At 45.5% G+C, this 26361-nt stretch overlaps 1 protein-coding gene across 3 annotated transcripts in view; it reads right to left on the bottom strand.

Moving 5' to 3' along the window:
- VEPH1 (ventricular zone expressed PH domain containing 1) overlaps nucleotides 1-26361 on the bottom strand; it is a 130900-nt gene that overhangs the window by 65788 nt on the left and 38751 nt on the right. For all 3 annotated transcript variants that reach the window (XM_030216379.1, XM_030216378.1, XM_030216380.1), the window contains exons 4-6: nucleotides 21028-21194; nucleotides 17094-17303; nucleotides 2013-2233 (exon numbers count right to left, since the gene is read on the bottom strand). In XM_030216379.1, coding sequence (XP_030072239.1) covers nucleotides 2013-2233; nucleotides 17094-17303; nucleotides 21028-21194 — 598 coding nt within the window. The remainder of the gene's footprint in view (nucleotides 1-2012; nucleotides 2234-17093; nucleotides 17304-21027; nucleotides 21195-26361) is intronic.

Below are 26361 nucleotides of genomic sequence, written 5' to 3' on the forward strand. Positions count from 1 at the left end.
GGGGTACTGAGTACCGGCACCTTTTTCACTGTCTGCTAAAATTGATCCATGGACCCCAAGTTTTAATGAAAGAGCTCAGGTTCTACACACCAATTCCGATTTGTCATAGATTCTGTGACTGGTTGTAGGGGGCCTGGCTATTGTGGGGTGGGTCCCTTAGTGATCACCTCATCCCTGAAGGGTGGCCTGGCATTTGAATACCGACACCTTTTTTGCTAGAAAAAACACACTGACTATATATATATATATATATATATATATATATACACACACACACACACATATTCATACTGGTTCTTAGAGATACCAACATGCCTTAGGGTCCAATGCACAAAGCTAACGCAAGCCATACCACACTGTTACCACTGAGTAATGTAAACAGGGGTTGAATGCAGGTGTTAATTTGCACGGAAACCATGACTATACACTGAATTAAAATTAATGGCAATGAGGTCATTACCAATTCTGCGCAATGCAGTGAAAAATATGTTTTTTGACACATGCACAATGTGGGAAAGTTCCGTGAGGTACAGGGCAGTGTAGAAAAGTTGGCTGAGAGAAGTGAGTGTCTAGTGGAACCCCTTTCTCCTCCCAACCTGAACATCCTGCTCCAGATAGCTTTCTGCAATGGTCCCTGAGGTCTGGTGGCCTTCTCCGTCCCTCTGACCTACCTGATCCAATCCCCTGACCCAGAAATTGGAAAAAACAAATCCCTGGTAGTTTTGTGGGCCCCCACTGAATTGACTCCCCCCTTCCCTCTGACCTCAAAAAAGTTCCATGGAGTCTAGTGGCTCCTCCCTTCTCTCCCTTGACCCAACCCCCTTTCCCCTACTTAAAAATTCAAATAGTGGCACCCTCACCCTTCCCCAAGACCAAGCTCCCAAATATGCAGAATCTTGACAAAAATGATGTATTTTGCATTGAAAGCCCAAATTCAAACTTTTCATGAAAGAGCAGGGATTCTTTTTCATGAATATTTAATCCCATACAATGGGAAACTTCATCATTACTATGCACACAGTTGTCAAGGGATTTTATAAAGATGCTCCACCCAATCCTTTTGGTGATTCTGGTCTTTAATAAAACAGATTTTGGAAGCAAACCTTAATGAGTGCTGATTTTGTTAGGTCTTGTATATAATTAGTTTTTGACCTATGAGAAGGTAAGTCCATAAGAAGCCACATAAAGTTAGGCAGCAAGTATGTACATAAAATGATGGGCGTAGCCAGACAACAGATTTTGGGTGGGCCTAGGCAAGAAGTGGGTGGGCATCAAGTGTTCTCCCCTTCACTCACCACAAAAAAAAAATCTCAGCTGGTGGGAAAACACTTCTTTCCACCTTAGTAGTCTGCAGCAGGCATGCGCTGAAAACTGAGCACGCGCAGGTGCCAGTATCATGGAGAATAATGTTTTCATTACCATCAGGAAGAAGTCTTCAGCTGGCGGATCTTGGGAAGTCTTCAGCTGGCGGAGCTTGGGATCCCCACCAGCTACCGCTAAACGTGTGCTACTATTGGGTGGGCCTGAGCCTTAATTGGGTGGGCCCCGGGCCCACCTGTGGCTACACCACTGGACAGAACTCTAGTCATTTACAGTCAGATGCAAATACATTCATGTGTACGTGACAATAATCTTGCTATGCACTATTCTGTAAGCATGTGTCTATCTTTCATGGTGCCAGAGGCGTAGCTAGATGGGGCGCTAGGGGAACGACCGTTTCCCCAAACGGACCTCGGACGGCTACGGCGCCTATTTTTCAGGTGGTCCATCACATCTACGCAGTGCACGCATGCACCGCTCCTCTCCCCCTGGCATCACAACCTGGCTACGCTTCTGCATGGCGCATATGTTGCAGGTGGGAGTACACCTGGGTAACGTCTAGGTAGGCCATGGGCACTAATCACACTTATGCATATAACCTATAGAATGCTAAACATTATGTGCATATCTCTGGAATCTAGGTACAAACATATACAGCAGCTCAATCAGAGACATATATAGATATCTATTACCTGTCACCGACTGCACTTTCATTTTCCAGTTGTTGGATTAGAAGCTTGGCTATAGCAGGAAAACTGTTACTCATCCGGTAGATATTTCTGCCTTGGGTACCTAAGATATTACTGAAAGTATCCATAACATTCTTGATCTCCATCAGAAAGACGTGATGGAACGAGTGTTCCATGTTGGCTAGCTGATTCACTAAGTACGTTAGACATACTTTGGCATTCTCCTACAAATGAAAGAAAACTCGCAAATAAGTATGAAGAATTCGAAAAGTGGTTCCTGTGTGAATCCACTTACATATATAGAAACAAGGCCAAGTGACAGCATTGTACAGGAGTAAAAAGTAATAAAGTAAGCCAACATTGGCTATTAATGCATGGTATTTAATGAATGCACTAACAGCCAATGTTAATAACATGCAAATGATTAAGTGTGCACTAAAACCAAATTATACAGCTCTGGGGAGCAGTGGCATTTCTTAGTTTTAAAGCGTCTGCAAAACAGTTTGCACATATTGAACTAAATTCAGTTAAAAAATGCGTGCTGAGCGCTATTCTATAAATGGTGCTCCAAGTTGGGGGTCGTTCATAGAATAGCGTGTAGTGCTGGGATCCGCACCCAATTTTTAGGCATGGATGCCCTAAATTCTAAAATAGTGCACACATCTTTAGTGAATGCCCCTGACCTGCCCGTGCCCCTCCCACACACCCACTTTTCAGTTGTGCATTAAAGGATTTGCACACGCATCTTTATAGAATAGCGCTGAGCAAGATTGCAAATTAATGCCACTAACTGATTGTTAGCGCTCAATTATTGGTGCTAATCGGCTCATTGCTCAATTAAAATACATGTATAAATTGGGCGCATAACCAAATTTGTGCATGCAATTTTAAGCGCCATTTGTAGAATTCCTCTGTTGTGCCATACATATGTGAAGCAATTTGTACATACTTTTTACCTTAGCTAATAGGTAATTTGGAATATTTTGCATCTCATTACCCATTCGCAACGATTGCACATGTGAAGGGCAATTCTATAACAAGGCCCTCAAGAGTGTGCACCCTTTTGCATGTGTAAATACACACAAAAATAATTAGCATGCATGTAAGTGCTATCCTCTAAGGGCATAATTAAATGGCATATACCCCCTAATTCTACAAAAGGAATTAAAAACTGCGTGCGTAAAATTGAGCGCATGCCCAATTTGCACACACAATTTAATTGAATAATGAGCTAATTAGTACTGATAATTGGCTTGTTAGCAATTATTGGCATGAATTAGATTTAATTAGAATATATGCATATAAATTTTACCTGTGAGGTCTAAAAGGGGGCATGGAAATGGGAGGGTCAGGGGCGGAATGGGGGCATTCCTAAAATTAACACACGTGGTTATAGAATAAGGAGGAAATGTACCTAATTTAGGCACAATGACTTGCACCACATTTCAGTTGAAGCAAATGGCTGTGCCTAAAGTTAAAGTGTATATCCAAAAGAACACAAGGAGCCTTCAAAATTAAGAGCATCTCAGCTACACTTTAATGAGGGAACCCTACGCGGTCCGCGTTTCAGCACTAAATGCCTGCATCAGGGGGTCTATGGATGGTATTTGATTCCAAAGAAATAATTATCACGCTAATGTTTGGAAAATTCCACAGTGTGGTACATCCCACCAGGTTTACCATTTGTTCCCCACGCTTTTTTGGCATCCCTTTATGAAGTTAGGAGTTGACCTGTCTTTTTCAAGAAACGCTTTTTTCTTTGCCATTGGAATATTCATTTCTTTGGAATGAAATACCATCCATAGACCCCCGACATAGGCCTTTGTTGCCGAAATGTGGAACGCATCAGGTCCAATCAAAACAACTAAAAATTTTGAAAGCTCCTTGTGCTCTTTTGGATATACGCTTTTGCTTCTTTGCTTTTGGATTCCCTCTCCTCTGTAGTCTGAAGTGCTTGTAAAGTTAGGCATGATTCCCTGGGTGTAAGCGCTATTCTATAAACCGCACCTAACTTTAAATGCAGCTTATAGAATAGTGCTTTTTTGTTGCCATATATTGAATTCACTCTAGTGTACAAATGCAAGGGGACATACTCGAACAGGGAGAATAGGCGAGATATGGTTGTGTCACTTATAAATTACTACAAGCTACCTGCACATTTGTTGAATTCAGGCACACCCTGTTATACTAGATCTGTGGCTGATGTAACAACACATGCCTAAGTGTAAGGCGTTAGAGAAATGGCACTTACCAAGTGTCATCGAGATGCCTAAAAGGAAGCCTACATAATAGGCACCCAGAGGAGCCTGGTAGGAGCCTAGTTTATAAAGTAGTCACCTTCTTTCCTTTATAGCAGGGGTGTAGCCAGACAGCCTGTTTTGGGTGGGCCTGAACCCAAAATGAATGGGCATGGAATTCAGCCCCTCCTGGCCCCCCCTCTGCTCTCTGCATTCTACCTCTCCCCCTACTCTCAAACACAAAATATTAAATACCTGAGCTAGTGGGGATCCTGAAACTGCCCAAGCTGAAGATTTCTTCCTCCTTGGGCAGCCAGTGCTCTTCCAAACAGCAGATGGCAGCACTTGGCTTGAGCTGACCCCGCTGCCAGTAGTCTGTACATGCTCAGTGCTTCCTCGTGGGTAAAAACAGCATGTGCAGAGGGGCTGGTGTGTGGTGCCAGCTGCCATTTGGAAGAGCATTGACTGCCTGAGGAGGAAGAAATCTTTAGCTGGTAGGGATTCCCACCAGCCACAGCAAGAGTGCCACAATTTTGGGTGAGCTTGAGTCCAAATTGGGTGGGCCACAGCCCACCCAGGCCCACCTATAGCTACACCACTGCTTTATAGAATACTAGCCTAACTGGGTATATACACACCAAGTGGTTAGGTGCAAGCACTTATGCCAGCCTTAGAGCTGGTATAAAAGCTTGCACCTATATGTCAGAGATACATGCGTAACTTATAGCATTCTATAAGGTACGCACATCTATGAGCCCCACTGTGCATTCACCCACCGTACATATATGTACTATGCAAGATATATACATATTTGCAGAATGATGCTTAGGTGGAATATTGGCATGTGTGCATATATGCTAGTATTCTAAACATTTATGTACACAGGGCTAGATTCAGTAAATGGTGCTCAAAAATCAGTGCCGAATAAAATTGGCACTAAATGTTATTCTATAATGGGCACTCAAAAATGAGCACCCATTATTCAATAACATTGAGTGCTGAGGACCTGTGCATGCTGAAACCAGGTATAATTCCCGGTGCTTAATTTGGGCACACATCCATGGTATTCTATAACTACGTGCAAATTTTAGGAATGCTCCTGACCTGCCCATGCACCTCTCATGGTCATGCTCCCTTTTGGGTTGCATGCTATGGGATTTGGGCGCACACTGTTATAGAGCAGGGCATGGCAAGATGTGCGCTCAAATTCAAATTGGTGCCAATTAGCACCCAATTATTGGCAATAATTGGCTCATTAGCCAACTTAGTTGGGTGCACATCTTGGATCGGTGCCATATATAGAATCAGGGGGATAATGGTTGCAAAAATTTTAGCTCCTATGTTATAGAATTTCTCCCTATGGGGCAACATGTGCTAACATTTACTTGACAAATGCATATGTAAATGATTAGAATGCATCTTTCGTTATCATGGAATAGTTTTTCACTTATCCTGTAAGATAGGACTGCAAAACAGCTTGAATCTGACTGCAAATGTTTTGGAGGGGTCATGGCTAACTGTACACAGTTAGACATTTTAATCCCAGGGTATTAGGGAGCCAAAGAGAAGGGAATGGTCATTTAGTCCAACAAGCATGTTACATTTAATATTCTTTATCCTTCTTTCCTACCTGTATTTTCTCATATTTGTTATCCCTTCCTTCATGTAAGACCAAACAGAGCTCTACCTAACCCCAGTTTTGAAGTGAAGAATCTCTCCTACTTGAAGGCTAGAGCTCTGCCTCTGAGCCATGGTGTAGCTCCCTTGGTTGACATACTCGGAAAGAGCAAACCTGCAGCTGATTCATATCCAGTTCCCCTTCAGTTCTTGTTACATTCAGTCCCAGACTTGCAGCCCCACCCTGAGGAACCAGCTTGGCCCTCAATAATTAAAAAAGGATTGTTGGAAATCCCACAGGTGTTCCAGGCAACTTGACAGTGGAGGTCCATGCGGAGGATCCTGGAAACAAAATTCCAGTGTCTTATTCTTTACCAGGTCAAGTTGACCTAAACCTTGTTCTTGATCTAAGCATCTATACCATGTTTCTGACCTGTGTCCTTTGAAATGGCATACTGCTGAAGTCATCTGACATCAGTTTGAATTTGTGTGCTTCACTTCTGAATACTAATGAAGTAACTGATCCATAGACTGATGCAAAACTAGACTATATCATGAGTACTTTGTATCTGATCCGTCTGAGTATTTGTACTAAGCACTAAGAACATGAATCAACAGGGTTGCAAGACTGGGAGAGAGCCAATGTGCAATGTGTTTCTGGTTAGTTAACAAAAGTGAAGAAGGCAATGCTTTGTTGATCTTTTCATTAAATATAATCTTGAGTCAATGCAGAAAAGAATTGCATTCCATAACTCAAGGTCCTAACCTGACACTTCAAAAACATTAACATTGACTTGTTAATGGAACCATACATACATACTTCTGCATCAATGATTTCCCCTAGTGATGCATTCCATGTGTTTATCATTCTTTGCACTACAAATACAATAGGCCTATACATTAAGCAGCATGATAAAATTAATTTTAGCACGCACTCTGCAATCAATTTTCCTACCTGATGCACTAGGGGATTGATAAAGGCTGGCTTTTAAATGCATAAAACTAGCCAGTGAAATATTCTCCTTTACTTCAGATATTCCTGTACGTTTCTAATGTGATTGGCTAGTGTGATATTCAGCGCCAGTCAGCTAAATTTGTGTGGACCGAGGTTGACTTAAATCTAACAGCACACGTTTTCTGTAGTTAGGTTTAACCAGATCTTCAAACCCTTGCTCAAAGCCCACCTCTTCAATGTCGCCTTCGGCACCTAACCATTATACCTCTATTCAGGAAATCTAGACTGCCCCAATTTGATCGTCTGCACATTTTGTCCATTAGATTGTAAGCTCCTTTGAGCAGGGACCATCCTTCTTTGTTAAACTGTACAGCGCTGCGTAACCCTAGTAGCGCTTTAGAAATGTTAAGTAGTAGTAGTATGCTTAGGTGCTTATTTTCAAGCATATGGATGTAGGCAGTAGGCAGAAAAGGGACATCCAACCCTGCAGTATGTCCACATAGCAAGGGGGTGTGCTGTGGGCGGGATCAGGGAGGGCCTGAAATCTGGATATCCAAGAGCGGTCACAGAACGGGAAGAAACGTCCAAGCTTAAAAAGAAAGACATCCTTATTTTGACTCGTTTCAGGCATGTCCAGGGTACGAAAAGGTGCTCTGATTGAGCAGCTGTCCCAGTGGCTCACACCCCCCTCCCTCTCCCCTGAAAGGGGCCAAAAGGTTCTATGACAGATTCAGGCATTATGGTCATTCTTAACAGAGCAGGAAGCAAGTCTGAGTAGTGCTGAGGACTGTAAACCAAGAGACCCAGGTTGAAATCCCACTTCAGCTCTTTTTTTTTTGTAATTGTAAGTCCTCCAGAAACACTACTACTACTACTACTATTTAGCATTTATATAGCACTACAAAGCGTACGCAGCGCTGCACAAACATAGAAGAAAGACAGTCCCTGCTCAAAGAGCTTACAATCTAATAGACAATAATAATAAAGCAAGCAAATCAATTAATGTGTAGAGGAAAGAGAGGAGAGGAGGGTAGGTAGAAGCGTGAGGTATAAGTGGTTACGAGTCAAAAGCAATGTTAAAGAGGTGGCCTTTCAGTCTAGATTTAAAGGTGGCCAAGGATGGGGCAAGACGTAGGGGCTCAGGAAGTTTATTTCAGGCGTAGGGTGCAGCGAGACAGAAGGCGCGAAGTCTGGAGTTGGCAGTAGTGGAGAAGGGAACAGAGAAGAAGGATTTATCCATGGAACGGAGCGCACGGGAAGGGGAGTAGGGAAGGACGAGTGTGGAGAAATACTGGGAAGCAGCAGAGTGAATATATTTATAGGTTAGTAGAAGAAGTTTAAACAGGATGTGAAAACGGATAGGCAGCCAGTGAAGCGACCTGAGGAGAGGGGTAGTATGAGTAAAGCGACCCTGGTGGAAGACGAGACGGGCAGCAGAGTTTTGAACCGACTGGAGAGGGGACTAAGTGGGAGGCCAGCAAGAAGCAGATTGCAGTAGTCTAAACGAGAGGTGACAAGGGTGTGGATGAGGGTTCTGGTAGAGTGTTCAGAAAGAAAGGGGCGGATTTTACGGATGTTGTAAAGAAAGAAACGACAGGTCTTGGTGATCTGCTGGATATGAGTAGAGAAAGAGAGAGAGGAGTCAAAGATGACCCCAAGATTACGAGCTGAAGAGACAGGGAGAATGATAGAGCCATCAACAGAAATAGAAAACGAGGGGAGCTAAACGCACTGTGAAACAGAAAAATATCTACTGTACATAAATATATAAGCCATCTGTAAGTCCAATGGCTACAAAAGTAGTGTGCATTCAAATATAGTAGGTATGTTGCTGTTCCTAGAGGGCTCGAAATTACAAAATAAAAGAGTTAAAATGGGATTTGAACCCGAGACCCTTGGTTCAGAGTCCCCTGCCCTAACCAACAGCCTGCACCTCTGCTCTGCTTGGATGCGTGTGTGGCCATTTTCAAAGAATGCTGTCATACACATGTCTGTGTCCCTTGTCTCTCTCTCCCCCCCTCACCCCGTTCATAATTTGGATGTTCCAGTTTATAAAATAGATATTCATGCTGGATGTTTCCAGCGTATGGAGTCCATGTCATGTATTTTCAAACAGGAAATCTTAACATATGTCAAAAATACATGTGATATGGAAGTCCGTTTGGGGCATTCTGACTCGGTCGTATTTTTGAAAATGCCCCTCTGACCTGCTAAGTGCAGTTGAGTAATCTATTTTGCAACTGGTTTTAAATATTTTCTGTTCACAAAACTTGAAGAATATGTTTTAAAGTGTATTTTCAGAGTACACAACTACAATTTTCCATAGGTACAGTCCATTGGATAACCCCTTCCCCTCCCCCTCCCTCCAGTGTACCACTCCCTCAGTAATAGACGACAGGGATAAAGTGTCCTAGATTCATCCAACAGAAGCATGGTAGACTTATTCTAATGCAGCCATAACGGTTCCCTCTAAGTGTGGTTTAGCTATCGTTCAAACAAAATGCAGCAGCACATGAAGGGCTCCTTCTGAATCCCCTGGGAAGTAGGGGGGAGCTTGATAATTGTTTGCGCAGGGCAGCAAAGCATCTAGCACTGGCTCTGGGCACAGGAGAAGAAGAGTAGCAGGCAGAAGAGAGTAAATGATATCTTTGCCGCTGCACACTAGCCCAGTGTGGACCCCGCATTTGAGGGTGTATTTCATGCTACTTGTCCTAGGCACCAAAATACCCATTTTTGGCCCTCTTCAATAGATACCTTTGCCAGCGAGTGGTTGGTAAATACACTCCTAGTGTGAGCGGAGTTCATTGTCTATAATGTTTGGCTATATTAACTGTTTTGTGCATGGACTGCACAGTCTCAAATGAACCACCTAGGCGACCTGCTCTGAATTTGCAGGAATCTTATGTATGCTATTTGCCCTCTAGGCAGTAGTGGACTGGGAGAATTCTGAAGACCGAAGCGTCAAGGTAATTCCATAAGTTTTAAGTGTCAATGAGTTGATTTATCTCCACAGTAATGCTTTATCACTGTGAACGTTGGCACGTTCAGTGTGTGTTTCTACAGTGACACTCTATCATGGTAAAATGTACTAGGGACTCCTATGCCAAGGCTTTTGCTGTTGGCTCTCTGTGCACCGTGGGTGTAGAAGTTTATTTTGGAGGAACTCTCTCGCATGGTAAAGATAAACATGAGCTCAGCTCCAGTTTAAACACATTCTGATTTTCTAAACAATGGCTGCAGCAGATGGAAGCAGAACCAGGCCCGTGCTGCATGACCCTAAGCTCCACGCGAAAGGCTATGACGAATATGGAGTTTATAAACAAAACGCAGAACTACAACCAACTGAAATTCCAAAGAAAATACTGGAATTCCTAAACACAACAAAGTTTAGAAAATATACATATTCCAGTTTCACTGCACAAGAAATGCAGTCCTCCTTGAGAGTTTGATAATTAAACATAAGTACATAAGTAGTGCCATACTGGGAAAGACCAAAGGTCCATCTAGCCCAGCATCCTGTCACCGACAGTGGCCAATCCAGGTCAAGGGCACCTGGCACGCTCCCCAAACGTAAAAACATTCCAGACAAGTTATACCTAAAAATGCGGAATTTTTCCAAGTCCATTTAATAGCGGTCTATGGACTTGTCCTTTAGGAATCTATCTAACCCCTTTTTAAACTCCGTCAAGCTAACCGCCCGTACCACGTTCTCCGGCAACGAATTCCAGAGTCTAATTACACGTTGGGTGAAGAAAAATTTTCTCCGATTCGTTTTAAATTTACCACACTGTAGCTTCAACTCATGCCCTCTAGTCCTAGTATTTTTGGATAGCGTGAACAGTCGCTTCACATCCACCCGATCCATTCCACTCATTATTTTATACACTTCTATCATATCTCCCCTCAGCCGTCTCTTCTCCAAGCTGAAAAGCCCTAGCCTTCTCAGCCTCTCTTCATAGGAAAGTCGTCCCATCCCCACTATCATTTTCGTCGCCCTTCGCTGTACCTTTTCCAATTCTACTATATCTTTTTTGAGATACGGAGACCAGTACTGAACACAATACTCCAGGTGCGGTCGCACCATGGAGCGATACAACGGCATTATAACATCCGCACACCTGGACTCCATACCCTTCCTAATAACACCCAACATTCTATTCGCTTTCCTAGCCGCAACACCGACACTTTCAGAATAATTCGGTAAAAATGCATTATTGGACATCATGAGGCTGATATTCAATGACACATAAGAACATAAGAGTTGATCTATTGAATCAGACCAGTGGTCCATCTAGCCAGGGCCGGTCCTAGGGTCTCTGATGCCCCCCTGCAGACTATCAGTTGGCGCCCCCCCCCCCCCATATCTTTTCTCTCTTCTCCCACCCTACCCCTGTCCAGAAATTCTCCTTCGCCTCCATCCCCCTCCCATTTATGCCCACCTGCCCGCCCTCTTCTCCCCCCAACATCCCTCTTTTTCTTCTTGCCACCCTGCGTGGTTTAAGTCTTTTAAAAAATTTATCTCCTTCCCAGTGTCCACGTCATTTCAAAGCCCTGCCCGTCTCTAGCCTTCCCTCCCTTCGTGAGTTCGTTCCCGCAGAGTCCCACCCTCGAGGAAATGACGTCAGAAGGCGGGACTCTGCGGGAACGAACTCACGAAGGGAGGGAAGGCTAGAGACGGGCAGGGCTTTGAAATGACGCGGACGCTGGGACAGAGGTAAATAAAAGATTTAAACCCCCAAGGGCGGCGTGGTATGGCGGCACAGCACCGCAGCGGCGCCCTTGAAGGCAGGCACCCCCTGCGGTGCTTACCCCGCTTACTGGGTTTGACCGGTACCTGCATCTAGCCCAGTACCCTGTTTTCAACAGTGGCCAATCCAGGCCACAAGTATCTGGCAGAGTCCCAAAAAGTGGCAAGATTCCATGCTACCAATCCAAGGATAAGCAGTGGCTTTCCTCAGGTTTACCTTAATAACATCTTATGGACATTTCCTCCAGGAATTTGTCCAAATCTTTTTTTAAAACCCAACAACACTGATTGCTTTTCTACCACTTTGCTCTGGTGGAGTTCCAGAGTTTAACTATATACTGAGTGAAAAAATAATTTTTTCCTATTTGTTTTAAATGTGCTACTATATAACTTCAGGGTATTTCCCCTAGTCTTTGTACTTTTTGAAAGATTAAACAATTAATTCATGTTTACCCATTCCACTCTATTCAAGATTTTATAGACCTCAATCATAACTACCCTCAGCTGGCTCTTCTCCGAGCTGAAGAGCCCTAACCTCTTTAGCCTTTCCTCATATGAGGCCTTCCATAGTAGCCTAGTGGTTAGTGCAGTGGACTTTGATCCTGGGGAACTGAGTTCGATTCCCACTGCAGCTCCTTGTGACTCTGGGCAAGTCACTTAACCCTCCATTGCCCCTGGTACAAAATAAGTACCTGAACATATGTAAACCTCTTTGAATGTAGTTGCAAAAACCTCAGAAAGGCGGTATGTCAAGTCCCAGTTCCCTTTCCCTAGTTGAGATTCTACATGGAATGTTGCTACTATTTGAGATTCTACATGGAATGTTGTTATTCCACTAGCAACATTCCATGTAGAAGCCTGCCCTTGCAGATCAGCAATGCGGCCGCGCAGGCTTCTGTTTCTGTGAGTCTGACGTCCTGCACATACATAAGTAACATTCATTGCACCAATTATTAAATCCGGATATTCAATGTTGGTCACCGGATCGTGCAATGTTGTACAAACAAACAAAGAAACAGAGAAAATGGTGGCAGATAAAGGCAATATGGCCTATCCAGATCTGCTTATCTATACCAAAAACTAAATTCTACAATCCCTTCCTTTCCCTTAGAGACTCTCTGTGCTTGTCCTACCCTTTCTTGAATTCAGGAGTGGAGGAGTGGCCTAGTGGTTAGAGCACCAGTCTTGCAATACAAATTGGATTGGCATATCCTGAAAAATTTGAGGAGGTTGGCAACCCAAGGACATGGCAGACAGGCCTATCTGAAACAAGTGAGCTTTAAAGCAGGTCGGAGGCAGTTAGCACGTTGACTAGTACAACAGGAGGATTTATGACAAAGTCATTGAGCATGTATTCCTCAGAGTCCTGTCACTCTTTCCAGAGACACATAGCCCAAGCATCTGGAGAGAAACCTTTAGAAGCAGAACATGAGTGATGCAAATGGTTGATGAGAGGGTTCCAGAAATGGAATCAGTGTTTGCCTTGGAAGTCAAAGCGAAATAGCTGATATAAATGGTGGCCATTATTAATACTAACTAGTGATGGAAAACAACCAAAGTTTCTACCTCTAAATGGTCCCTACCTTCTCCATATTGAAGGTCATACTTGAGCTATATGTGAAATCATCCATATGACTGAATGGGACAACACTAAAACTCTAATGGAAAAATTCAACAATTTGGAACATTACATAGATATGGTGGGACAGACAATGGTATGTTACTCTGTGCCAAGAGACCCAAAGTATTTTAATACGGTCTGTGGTCAAAGTTGGACTCTATATGGTTTCTTTTAAACCGTGGGGATTAAGTTTTAGGATCTGTGTCCAAACCAAGTACAATAATTGTCCAAGGATAATAAATTTAACTTCTAAATTTAGCCATTTAAATGTCAAAAAATATTTTGGACCAATTTTATTTTTCTGTGTTTTTCTTACATAACCCATAATTTGTCTTTCCCAGAGTTGATGAAGGTGATAAGATTTGATGTTTTGAATGGCTTAGTGTAAGATGTTTACAGTTAGTTATAGCTGTTTCCAGAAATTGTTAGCATTAGCTAAGAAGAAAAACTGGGCCTGGAAACTGAAAACGCTTAAGATACTACTATATGCTCTTTCAAAGAAATCCATCAAATGCCCCATTACAATGGACTTTTATTACACACTGCTTCTTCCTTTCTCTTTCTTTCTGTTTTCTAATCCATGTGCCAAACAGATTGTGTTCAAGAATAAAACTGCCCTTTAAGGCTTTGAGGGGTCCTTTTACTAAGCCGCGTAAGCGTCTAGGCACACCCAACCCACGCCAAAATGGAGTTACCACCCAATTACCGCGTGGCTGTTGCGGTAATTTCATTTTTGGCGCGCATCCAATAATCACGTCTGAAAAATATATTTTTTGGGGGGGGGGGCATGTAACGGACACGCGCCAAGTGGCATTTAGCGCACATAGGTCATTATCACCCAGTTACTGCATGAGTCTTTACCGCTATGTCAATGACTGGCGGTAAGGTCTCAGACCCAAAATGGACGTGCAGCAATTTTCATTTTGCCGCACGTCCATTTTCGGCAAAAATAAAAAAAAGTTACCTTTTTCACAGGCACGCTGAAAGATGGATTGGCGCGCGTCCAAAACCCGCGCCTAAACTACCGCAAGCCATTTGTCAGCGCGCCTTTGTAAAAGGACCCCTGAGTTTGGACCAAATAAGGAAGACAACTTAGGACTGTTCTGGACATTAAAATTTCTCTCCGTATTTCTGAAAGTAGGAAAGGAATATCCTATTTGCCTTGTATAAATAAATACATAACTAAAATGGGTTAAAAGAAAATCAACAAACAGTTGGACAGAAACCGAACTGGTATGAAGCGAAGAGGATTAATTTAGAAGCCCTATTCAAAATTTCCACAAATACCGGCATTCACACATGTGTGTCGCACATATATGTAAAAAATGATCTCAGAAAGCCACTATTTAAATATGGAAATCCACACTATGTAGAGATCTCAGTAGGGAGGGGTTTGGGCAGGGCTTGGGTGGGACTAAAATCTATACACGGAGTGGAGGAGTGGCTTAGTGGTTATTGTGGTGGACTTTGGTCCTGGGGAACTGGGTTCGATTCCCACTGCAGGCACAGGCAGCTCCTTGTGACTCTGGGCAAGTCACTTAACCCTCCATTGCCCCAGGTATAAATAAGTACCTGTATACAATATGTAAGCCGCATTGAACCTGCTATGAGTGGGAAAGCGCGGGGTACAAATACAACAAAAAAAAATATTCAAAGCAATTTAACTGGTGAGAAATGGCTCCTGGGCAGTTCAATCGGCTGTTTGAGGCTAACTGCTAATTATCAGTGACACTTAACCAGTTAGTGCCAATTAGGGTTACCATATGTCCGGGTGGGTTTTGCTAATCTGCCCGTTTGTCCTGATTTCTGGACAAATGGGCAGGCTGGTGGGCGGGAAGTCCTATAGGACAGTCCGCCCGCCAGCCTGCCCGTTTGTCCAGAAATCCGAACAAATGGGCAGATTGCTAGCCTCCCTTCCCCTTACTTACTACTGCCCTGGTGGTCTAGTGACCTCTTCCGCCTTCGAGGCAGGAAAGAGCCCCCTCTTTCCTGCCCGGAGCGCTGCCCTGCATGCATCCTTCCTGTTTGTGATCTCGGAGCCGATTCAAAATGGCCCCCGAGAGTTGAAGTGACCTCACGAGACTTCAACTCTCGGCGGCCATTTTGAATCAGCGCCGAGATCACGAACAGGACAGATGCATACAGGGCAGTGCTCCGGGCAGGAAACAGGGGGTTCTTTCTTGCCCTGAAGAGGTCACTAGATCACCAGGGCAGTAGTAAAGTAAGGGGAGAGGGGTGACGGGGAGGGGAAAATGTGGCAGGGGCGGATCGAGGACGTGAAAGGGTGTGGGGTGGGGTGTGGAAGGGGGCGGGGTGTGAAAGGGGGCGGGGCATGTCTCCTCCTTTTGGGGGGACAAAATATGGTAACCCTAGTGCCAATGAAACAGACTATTTTGGGAGCATTCTTGAGGTGGACTCAGCACTTGACCAGTGAAATGCTGATATACAGCATGGCTAGCTGCATAAATGGGATCGCATAAAAGGTTGTCCTGTTTTTATGTGGTAACCCATAGCTGATTAAGGGGCCCTTTTACTAAGATGAATAGGCACGTACGCGCATACAATGGGTATCAAATTAGAACTACCGCCCAGCTAACACGTGCCCTGGGCAGTAATTCTAATTTCGATGCGCATCCAAAACCTGTGGCAGAAAATAATTTCTAATTTCTACCGCATGGCGCTAACTGGGTGGTAATTGGCAGTGTGCGTGTGCTGACGATTACCGCCCGGTTAACGCGTGAGACCTTACTGCTAAGTCAATGGGTGACGGTAATGTCTCAGGCCCAAAATAGACTTGCACTGATTTTTAATTTTGCCGCATGTCCATTTTCGGCAGGCGCACTGAAAAATGGACCTGCGCAAATCCAATACACACACCTACACCAGCACAGACCATTTTTCAGCACGCCTTAGTAAAAAGGCCTCTAAGTGCTGAATATCAGGCCTAACCTGCTATACATTAGCTAACCCCACAAAACTGGATATTCAAAGCTGAAACCCGGATAGGGCCCGGCCTTGAATACCTGGGAATAACATCTGCAGCAATCAGCAAAACACCGAGTGCCATCGGCTGAATATCAACCCCATGTTTTCCATTACTGTAAACAAATACACGTTTATGGGGAAAACATTTCGCCTGGACCTCTCAATTCCAGTCTCTATGTTCACTTATATTACTTACAGAACGACTCTTAATAGCCTCAAAAACCTGCATCTTTCAATATGTGAAATATGAAGCCTCATTTTACACACACACCTCCCAATAAGTGCTATTGCTCTAGCACAATGCACCAAAAAATAAGAATGCTTCCAGTCTAGGCTGTGATTTTTATCGCCACTCAGAAACAAGTCAAAGATTGCTTGGGGGCATTTGTATACATTTTAACCATATTCCAATCAGTGGCGTTCCTAGGGGGGCTGACACCCGGGACGGATCGCCGACCCCCCGGCGAAAGAACCTCCCCCGGGTGCACGCCGCTGGGGGGGGGGGGGTTGCTGCGCGCCTGCCGGCTCTTTGTTTTCACTCTACCTCTGCCCCGGAACAGGAAGTAACCTGTTCCGGGGCAAAGGGAGCATAAAAACGAAAAGCCGACAGGCGCGCAGCACCCCCCCCAGCGGCGTGCACCCAGTGGCGGACCGCCCCCCCCCTTGGTACGCCACTGATTCCAATGTCTATGTTTCTAATTTTGAGTTGTAATACCACTATGATCTTTAATTTTCAATCCTTAGCCCTTCTAACTGATGCTACAGAAAGACCATGTCAGGAATTTGCTTTAGAACTTTTGCAAATATAATGAACATATATGTAATTAATGTGAAATCAGATCCTTTTGCTTTTTTTTAATTAATTAAGAAGAGCATCTTTGAAGACCACTAACAAAGCTACAGGATGGTGTATATTGCATACCTCATTGAGAAGTCCAACGGCTCCATATATCTTCGCTATCTGTCCAAGAAGGCTGGGGAAGTGCTCTCCAATGTCTTTCAGTACTGATAGAGAACTGATCAATGCCTGTGGTTCATAGTCCGATATTTCCATAAGGATATTTAAGATGACATCATTATGGTTAGGATCTCTTAAATGATCAGTTAAGAAAGGAATACAGTTCTTTAATACCTATGGGACAGCGAAATGAACCAATACATAAATAAATAAATAAAATAAAAATGCCCTCTGTTTAAAGTGAGCAAGAAAGAGCGGAAAATAAGTCATTTTTATATACTGGACTGTCTCTGTTACATAAATGACATTGAGGGGCATAATCGAATGAGGTGCCCAAATTTTCCTGAGGGTGTCCTCGCAGGACGTCCCTGCGAAGGGGTGGGGAAACCCGTATTATCAAAACAAGATGGGTGTTCAACTTTCGTTTCGATAATATGGTCGTGGACGCCCAAATCTCAACATTTAGGTCGACCTCAGAGATGGTCGTCCTTAAAGATGGTCGTCCCCGGTTTTTGGCGATAATGGAAACAGAGGACGCCCATCTCAGAAATGATGAAATCCAAGCCATTTTGTCGTGGGAGGAGTCAGCATTCGTAGTGCACTGGTCCCCCTCACATGCCAGGACACCAACCGGGCACCCTAGGGGGCACTTGTAACAATTAAAAAAAAAAAGAAGTAAAATACCTCCCAAGTCCATAGCTCCCTTCCTTTGGGTGCTGAGCCCCTCAAATCCCCCCCAAAACCCACTGCCCACAATTCTACACCATTACCATAGCCCTTATGGCTGAAGGGGGGCACCTAGATGTGGGTACAGTGGGTTTTGGGGGCGGTTTGGAGGGCTCCCATTTACCACCATAAGTGTAACAGGTAGGGGAGGGATGGGCCTGGGTCCACCTGGGTGAAGTCCACTGCACCCACTAACAACTGCTCCAGGGACCTGCATACTGTTGTGATGGAGATGGGTATGACATTTGAAGCTGGCAAACAGGCTGGCAAAAAACGTTTTTAAAGTTCTTTTTTTTGGTGGGAGGGGGTTAGTGACCACTGGGGGAGTCAGGGGAGGTCATCCCCAATTCCCTCCGGTGGTCATCTGGGCAGTTGGGGCACTTTTTGGGGACTTGTTCGTGAGAAAAAAGGGTCCAGAAAAAGTGACCCAACTTCTCGCTAAAAACGCCTTTCTTTTATCGGCCGAGGGCGCCCATCTCTGCTCGGCCGATAAACACGCCCCAGTCCCGCCTTCACCATGCCTCCAACATGCCCCCGTCAACTTTGTTCGTTCCCGTGACAGATTGCAGTTGGAGGCGCCCAAAATCGGCTTTCGATTATACCGATTTGGGCGCCCACCAGAGAAAGGCGCCCATCTCCCGATTTGGGTCGAAATATGGGCGTCTTTCTCTTTCGAAAATAAGCTGGATTATAATACACTATATTGCATGCCACAATTTTTATTCAAGATGTAACCTATAAACATGCCTGCTCTGTCCAAATGGCATTCCATAACCCATGTGCATGTTTCCAACCTGCTTTCTGCCACGTAGCATTTTTTGTTATATGTGGAGGGGCATTTTCGATATGATGTCTAAGCAGGGCTTTTTTTGAAGGGGTACTTGGGGGTACTGAGTACCGGCACCTTTTCCATTGTCTGCTAAAATTGGCCCACGGACCCCAAGTTTTAATGAAAGAGCTCAGGCTCTACACACCAATTCTGCCTTGTCATAGATTCTGTGACTGGTTGCAGGGGGCCTGGCTATTGTGGGGTGGATCCCTCAGTGATCACCCCACCCCTGAAGGGTGGCCTAGTATTTGAGTACCGGCACCTTATTTGCTAGAAAGAACGCACTGCGTCTAAGTCACATGTTTTCAAGCAGGAAATCCCAACATTTTTCCTGTTCAAAAATGGCCATGAGATGAAGGGTTTTTTTTTTTTTTACATGTTACACGTTCAGGAGGACTTCGTGTTCAAGTTTTTCAATGGATTCTTCAAGAGTTGAGACGAGTTTGTGTTACAGTGAGCTGCTGCATTCCTCTCCCCTCCGTTTTACGGGGCTGGATTGAGACATAAATTCTGCCGGCGCTCCCTCCCGCTTCGTGCGGCTGTAGGGCAGCTTTGTACCCCTCCTGCTTCGGCGGTGTTAGGGTCAGTCAGCTCCTCCCGCGGTTGTGGTTGCAGGATAAGCCAGATCCCCCCGCATTGGCGGGGTGGTGTCCCTCCCCCGCTCCGCGGGGATGAGCTGGACGGATTCCCCTCCCCCACTTGTGTGGGGATGAGCTGGGTTAATTCCCCTCCCCCGTTTCGGCGGTGGTGAGCTGGGCAGAGTGTCCCTTTGTGGGTGTAATTCTCTAAGTGCTGAGTCCTGCAGATGGAGCTTGGATATCGACATACTGAGGAGTTTCCGGCAGCACATGGCCACATATAGGGAGGCAAAAGGATTGCTCTCTATCTCCACCTGCTGGTAGATGGACACAACCCTGACAGGATGTCCCAATTCTGACTTGGATGTTCTTTCAAAAATGTTCCTCCACATGTCTTCTGACATTTCATGACTGAGCTTTGCAAGCCCCAGACACAGACTGTACTTTTCAGTCAATTCTCAAACCAAGAAGATTTAATAACCACTGGAAGAATCTCTTTTCTTACTTACTCAGATAACAACTTGGTCACTTCTGTCTAAAACTATTTTTCTTTAAGAACATAACGAATGTCATTGTTGGGGCATTGGATGGATAAGTGGACTGGCAGTGGCTCTGTCTCTTTCAGATTTTTTGTATTTAAACCCCCTCATTAATAATATTTGCCCAAAATCATTATACTTCGACACATTTGGCCCGAGCTAGGGTCCTGCATCGAGTTCCCAGTGGACATATGGTAGGCATTGCTAAGGGGTCCTTTTATAAAGGCGTGCTGAAAAGCGGCTTGTGGTAGTGTACGTGTGGGTTTTGGGCGCACGCCGATCCATTTTTTTTAGCGCGCCTGTAAAAAAACACGCCTTTTTTATATTTTTGCCAAAAATGGACCTGCGGCAAAATGAAAATTGCCACACGCTCATTTTGGGTCTGAGACCTTACCACCGGCCATTGACCTAGCGGTAAAGACTCGCATGGTAATGACCTACGCGCTCCAAATGACATTTGGCACACGTCCATTATGCGTGCCTGAAAATAAAAAATATTTTTCAGACGCATGTATCGGACGTGTGCCAAAAATGAAATTACCACAACAGCCACACAGTAGTCGAGTGGTAACTCCATTTTGGCATGCATTGGGTGCGTGTAGACGCTTACGCGGTTTAGTAAAAGGGCCCCGAAGACAAACAACTGTCATGGAGGCTAAAGACAGAAAGTGTGTGAAAACGGAAGAACATCCTTGCCTTAAGATGTGGTTCTTCCATTTGAAAGTAGTGTCAAGTCGCACTAGGGGAAACTCACACTGCCACTGCCCATGTAACATCACATTTTGTGAAAAATAATTGAGTTCACTTTACAGTATGTTGGTACCGCACCTTTTATAAGTACAGAACCGATTAGATAAATTTGACACAGCATTCGAAGTAAACAGCATTGTAAGTAGTTGAAATTTCTGCAGTACAAAACCAGGCATTTATCCAGTGGCGTAGCAAGGGCAGGCCGGTGGGGATGGTCTGCCCCAGGTGCACGCTGCTGGAGGGTGCAGAGAGCAGCCGCGCGCCTGTCGGCTCCGCTGGTTCCCTGCTCCCTCTGCCCCGGAACAGGTTACTTCCTGTTCCAGGCCAGAGGGAGCAGCGAGCCAGTGGAGCCGACAGGCGCGCGGCTGCTCTCTGCACCCTCCAGCAGTCAAGAATGCAGCTGGGGGGGGGGGGGGGAGTGCGTAGCTGTGATCTGACCCGGGTGGCAGCCGACCTAGGATCGCCACTGCATTTACCTGAGGTTGCTTTCTCTTTGTAACTGCCTGAACCAGTCTTAAAAGATGGTGCTGCTCCCCTTGATCCAGATGGGACATCTGTGCCACCAGCTCTGTCAGGTGTTCATTAATTAGCTGTGGCTGTTGTTCATACACAGAGGGCAACACCCGGAGTAGCATGGTATTGCCTACAGAACAAAGTGTGAATGACAAATTACTGAACTAGAGTGTTGCAAAGGTTTTTCTCTATTAAAGATATTAAGAAGCTACACCATAAACACATACAGGGCCTCATTTTTGAAACAGAAAAATGTGCAAAACGTGGACAAAGTGGCAGATGGTCTCATGCCCAACATCAGGCAAAGTATACAGTCACGTAGGACAGCTGCTTCTGGGGGGGGGGGGGGGGGGGTAGCAGCCAAGAGCAGCTGCTGTAACAAAACAATTTTTACAGCCACACAAAGAATCTTCAGTGCATACTATCACATGCAGAAAAAAAATAGGCAATTTTCAAATTCTTCATTTGCCCTTTGAAATGGCTTTCGGAAATTGCTCTCATACAGGTAAATTCTATAAGTAACACCTAAAAATCAGCACCGAAAATTTTATGCGCTGAGGGCACCTTTTACAAAGCGTCGGCAAGCCCAACACGGGCGTACCACTTTGCTAGAAAGGAAATACCGCCGAGTTACTGCAGCAGCCTGGCGGTAGTTCTCACCTCCTGTGCACCATCATATCCGGTGCTACAAAAATATATTTATTTTTATTAGTGCTGGTATGTACCCGGCGGTAATCGGGCAATGTTGCATGCTGCCCGTTTACCACCGGGTTAGCATAGGAGCAATACTGTCACCTCAAAGGGTGGTGGTAAGGGATCCCCCTGAAATGGCCGCGTGGCAAGTGCTTCACTTGCCACAAAGTAATTTCTTTAAAAAAAGAAAGACCTATTTTTTACCCACTTTGGTAAAAGGGGGCCTTGAGTGCGCATCGAAAACACGGACCGATGCCAGCGCAGGCCCCCTTTTGCTGCAGCTTGGTAAAAGGGGCCCTCAGTGCTATTCTATAAAAGGTATGCGTAGGGTTACCATATGTCCGGATTTACCCAGACATGTCCTCTTTTTGAAGACATGTCTGGGCAACCGGGTGGGTTTTGCCAATCTGCCCGTTTGTCCGGATTTCTGGACAAATGGGCAGGATGGTGGGAGGGGCCGCCCGTCCGGACGGCCCGCCCACCATCCTGCCCGTTTGTCCAGAAATCCGGACAAACGGGCAGATTGCTAGCCTCCCCTCCCCTTACTTACTGCTGCCCTGGTGGTCTAGTGACCTCTTCCGCCTTCGGGGCAGGAAAGAGCCCCCTCTTTCCTGCCCGGAGCGCTGCCCTGCATGCATCCTTCCTGTTGCTGATCTCGGCAGTGATTCAAAATGGCCGCCGAGAGTTGAAGTGACCTCGTGAGACTTCAACTCTCGGTGGCCATTTTGAATCGGCGCTGAGTTCAAAAACAGGATGGAAGGATGCATGCAGGGCAGCGCTCCGGGCAGGAAAGAGGGGGCTCTTTCCTGCCCCGAAGAGGTCACTAGACCACCAGGGCAGTAGTAGGTAAGGGGAGGGGGGAGGGAAAAATGTGACAGGGGGCGGAGCGAGGGCGTGAAAGGGGGCGAGGCATGTGTCCTCCTTTTGGGGGGACAAAATATGGTAACCCTAGGTATGCGTCCTTTATAGAATAACGCTTAGGGCATAAACTGCACCTAACTTTAGGCACCAGCAATTATTCCTGCTAAAAGCAGGTGTAAACACTGGCACATAAATTAGATGTGGTTTGGCTGAATTCTATATTTACACATGTAAAATTTTGCAATGCCCCTAGAACACCCCTGAGACGCCCTTAGCAATGCCCCCCCTCCAAATTTGCATTAGGATTTATGCGTAGATAATTACAGAATATGATCTGCGGGTAAATCCTAATTAAGGCCAATTAATGCTAATAATTGGTTGTTAGCAGCCAGTTATTTGAACTGATTGGCTTGTTAAGCAATTCATTTGTGCACACAAATAGGCTCTGCACGTTGATTTACACACATCATTTTAGTCACCATTTATAGAATCCAGGGGATTATGCATATATTTACAAAACAAAGATTAATATTTAAAAGTATGCAGGTCAATATTCAGCCCATTGCAGTCAGTATGAAAAAAAAATGCTAACCACCGTGGGTAGAATTAGCCCCTGATATTCAATGCCGGGCCAAGTCTGGCCACCGGTACTAAATATCCAGGGCTAATTCCTCAAATGCTAGCCCCCTTCCACCCCCCCAGAACCAAAGCAAGACCCCCTCCCAACATATTGCGAGGCTGCCACTAGAGGTTGTGGCAGCCATTTTGGGAGGCAGCTGCAATGGGCAGGAGTGGGCATCGCTCATACCTATTTCCCCACTGGACCACCAGGGAATGAGTAGATAAGTCCACAACAATGGGGAGGCTGGGGGCTTGCTGTACTGAAGGGATGGGGTGGAAGGAGGGAATGGGCATCAAAAAGGAGGGAGGGTCTCAAAACTTTTGGGAGGTGGGAGGAGGGATGAAATGCTCCGTTTCAGGTGGGGGAAGCAGAAGGAGTGGTTCTACATGTTTCAAGGGGGTTGTGTGGGAGGGAGGGAGGGCAATGGCAGCACTCATGCCATGACCTGAAAGTTAACTGGGCACCGGCCAGTATTCAGACTGGTGCCCAGTTGATCTCGCTGCATAAAGTTAGGATGGCCTTTTTTCTGTGCTTTCTCCCCTGTTTGCTAAGCCGTGTGGCAATGCCGACTCAGCCCTTTCAAAGCGAGAATCTCTGCTAACTGGCTAGGTTGCCGCACTGCCCTAACTCAGCCACCACACTGCCCTCAAACTGGTTTTGGCATGAGTGGTTAGAGGGAATATTCAGTGGCACTGTCTTGTTAAGTGCTGCTGGATACCCCCAGTTAGCCCTGGACAAGCAAAATAAATCGCTTTTAATACTGACCCAATGATGTCCAAATATATGTTTTTATAGGCTTGCTCTGGTACTGGCAGTGTTGAGATGATCTTGATTCTTGAGCGTATTTATCAAAATACTGGGGGAGAGGGTGTTTGCTGGACATATAAACGTTCAAAAGAGAGGGGGGGTAAAAGGCTGAAGTTTCACCTAGTGATCAGTTGTGCAGAAAGAAACAAACACATGTCTGTAGTAATACATAATTACTAACTAGAATTTATACTTAAGTGATTCTCACGCTCTTCTGTCTCCATTCTCACGCTGCCACCTGCTTCCCTATAACCCTAAATATCTCTGGTGGATGATTAAAAAGCAGCACTGCCTCCCAGTGTTAAAGCACTGCATCTGTCTCCATTCAGTGTGCCTTCCTAACGTTCTTGTCTTCATTGCTTTCACTGAACTTGTCTGCCCTCTTGGTTATTGTTCCAGTGACTGTGTTAGGGTCTGATCCTCTAGAATATTCTCTGGAAAATAGTCTGGCGCCAGTCACTTGAACATCACATGTACTCTTTTAAAGAGTCCTTCTTCTACCCCTGAGAAAAACATAAAAAACCCACATGGCACTGTCTTTTTCAAAGTGAAATGCATGCACTGAGGAAAAGGAGAGAATCCGAGGTATAATTTAACCAAGGAACCCCTTTTACTAAGCCACGGTATGCTCTCCGCGCATGCAGCGTGCACCCAAATGAGATTACTGCTAGGCCAGGGCGACCTCCTGGTGGTAATTTCAGATTTGGTGTGCACCCATAATGTGTGGATGAATTATTTATTTCCTCCTACGTGTGCCGTGGTAATCAGCACTTGCCGTGCTCTGACCAGTCATCACGCGTGTCGCACACGAGCCTTTACCACTAGATCAATGGGTGGCGTTAAGGGCTCAGGCCTGTTTTGGGCATGCACTGGTTTCATTTTTACCACAGGACCTTTTCCTGTTCCATTTTTTTTTTTTTTTAAAGCCCTTTTTTGTAGATGTGGTAAAAACTGGCCCGGCACACGCCCAATGCACACGCTTACAGTACCACAGGCCACGTTTCACCACAGCTTTGAAAAAGGGCCCCCAAAAGAGCAAACAAAGATGATTTCTCAACATCTTCATAGTTTTTACGTTTAAAGAGGCCCTTTTACTAAAGCTGGACATGCTCTAACGGAATTAGTATGCACTAAATGCTAAGACCATCGTGGGTACAGCGCTGCGTAACCCTAGTAGCGCTTTAGAAATGTTTGTTAGTAGTAGTAGTAGGTACAAAATGGGCTTCTTAGCATTTAGCGCATGTTAAGATTTAGGGGTCCTTTTACTAAGGTGTGCTGAAAAATGGCCTGCGCTGGTGTAGATGTGTGTATTGGATGTGCGCAGGTCCATTTTTCAGTGCACCTACAAAAAAGGCCTTTTTTGGGGAGTCAAAAATGGACATGCAGCAAAATAAAAATTGGCGTGCGTCCATTTTGGGCATGAGACCTTACTGCCACCCATTGACTTAGCAGTAAGGTCTCACGCATTAACTAGGCGGTAATGGTCAGGGCCACCGAGAGGGGGGGCAGGCGGGGACAAAATTCCCCAGGCCTGGGCCTCCAAGGGGGGCCCGGCGCCACAGTCCCCTCCACCACTGGGCTGGGCACCCCTGAATTCATATCATAGCGCCTCACCTCAACCTCGCTCCGTGTGAAAAAAGCGCAGCAACGGCAGTCTGCAGATCGCCTCCCTTCGGGCCTTCCCTCCCTGTGTCCCGCCCTCGCGCAAGTTATGCCAGACGAAGGCGGGACACAGGGAGGGAAGGCCCGAAGGGAGGCGATCTGCAGACTGCCGCTGCTGCGCTTCTTTCACATGGAGCGAGGTCGAGGTGAGGTGCTATGATTTGAATTCAGGGGGGGCCGGCCCGGTGGTGAATGGAGGGGGGCAGCGACAATGATGACGACCTCATTGGAGGGTGGCAGCGGCCTTGCCCCGGGCCCGGTCCAGTCTCTCAGCGGCCCTGGTAATGGTCTATGCACGTAGAATGATGATTACCGCCCTATTTCCGCCACGCGTCGGAAAATAAAAATTATTTTCTGATGCACATAGTGGACGCATATAAAAATCATAATTGCCATCCAGGCCACATGGTAGCCAGGTGGTAACTCTGAATTGACGTGCGTTGGGTGCGCGTAGGCACCTACTCGGCTTAGTAAAAGGGCCCTTTAGTCAAAGAGCCCCAAAGTAAGCCATTTGATTTGATTTCATTTAATTACTTAATATACTGCTTAATACACCATTATTTGGAGTCCTATGAGGTTAGTAGAGGTTGCCAGGGAGTTGAAGCATTTCTGTTGGTCATATACTTTGGATTTTTTGCAGCAGATGTTCAAA

This window comes from Microcaecilia unicolor, chromosome 10 (assembly GCF_901765095.1).
Source record: "Microcaecilia unicolor chromosome 10, aMicUni1.1, whole genome shotgun sequence".
Taxonomy (NCBI): domain Eukaryota; kingdom Metazoa; phylum Chordata; class Amphibia; order Gymnophiona; family Siphonopidae; genus Microcaecilia; species Microcaecilia unicolor.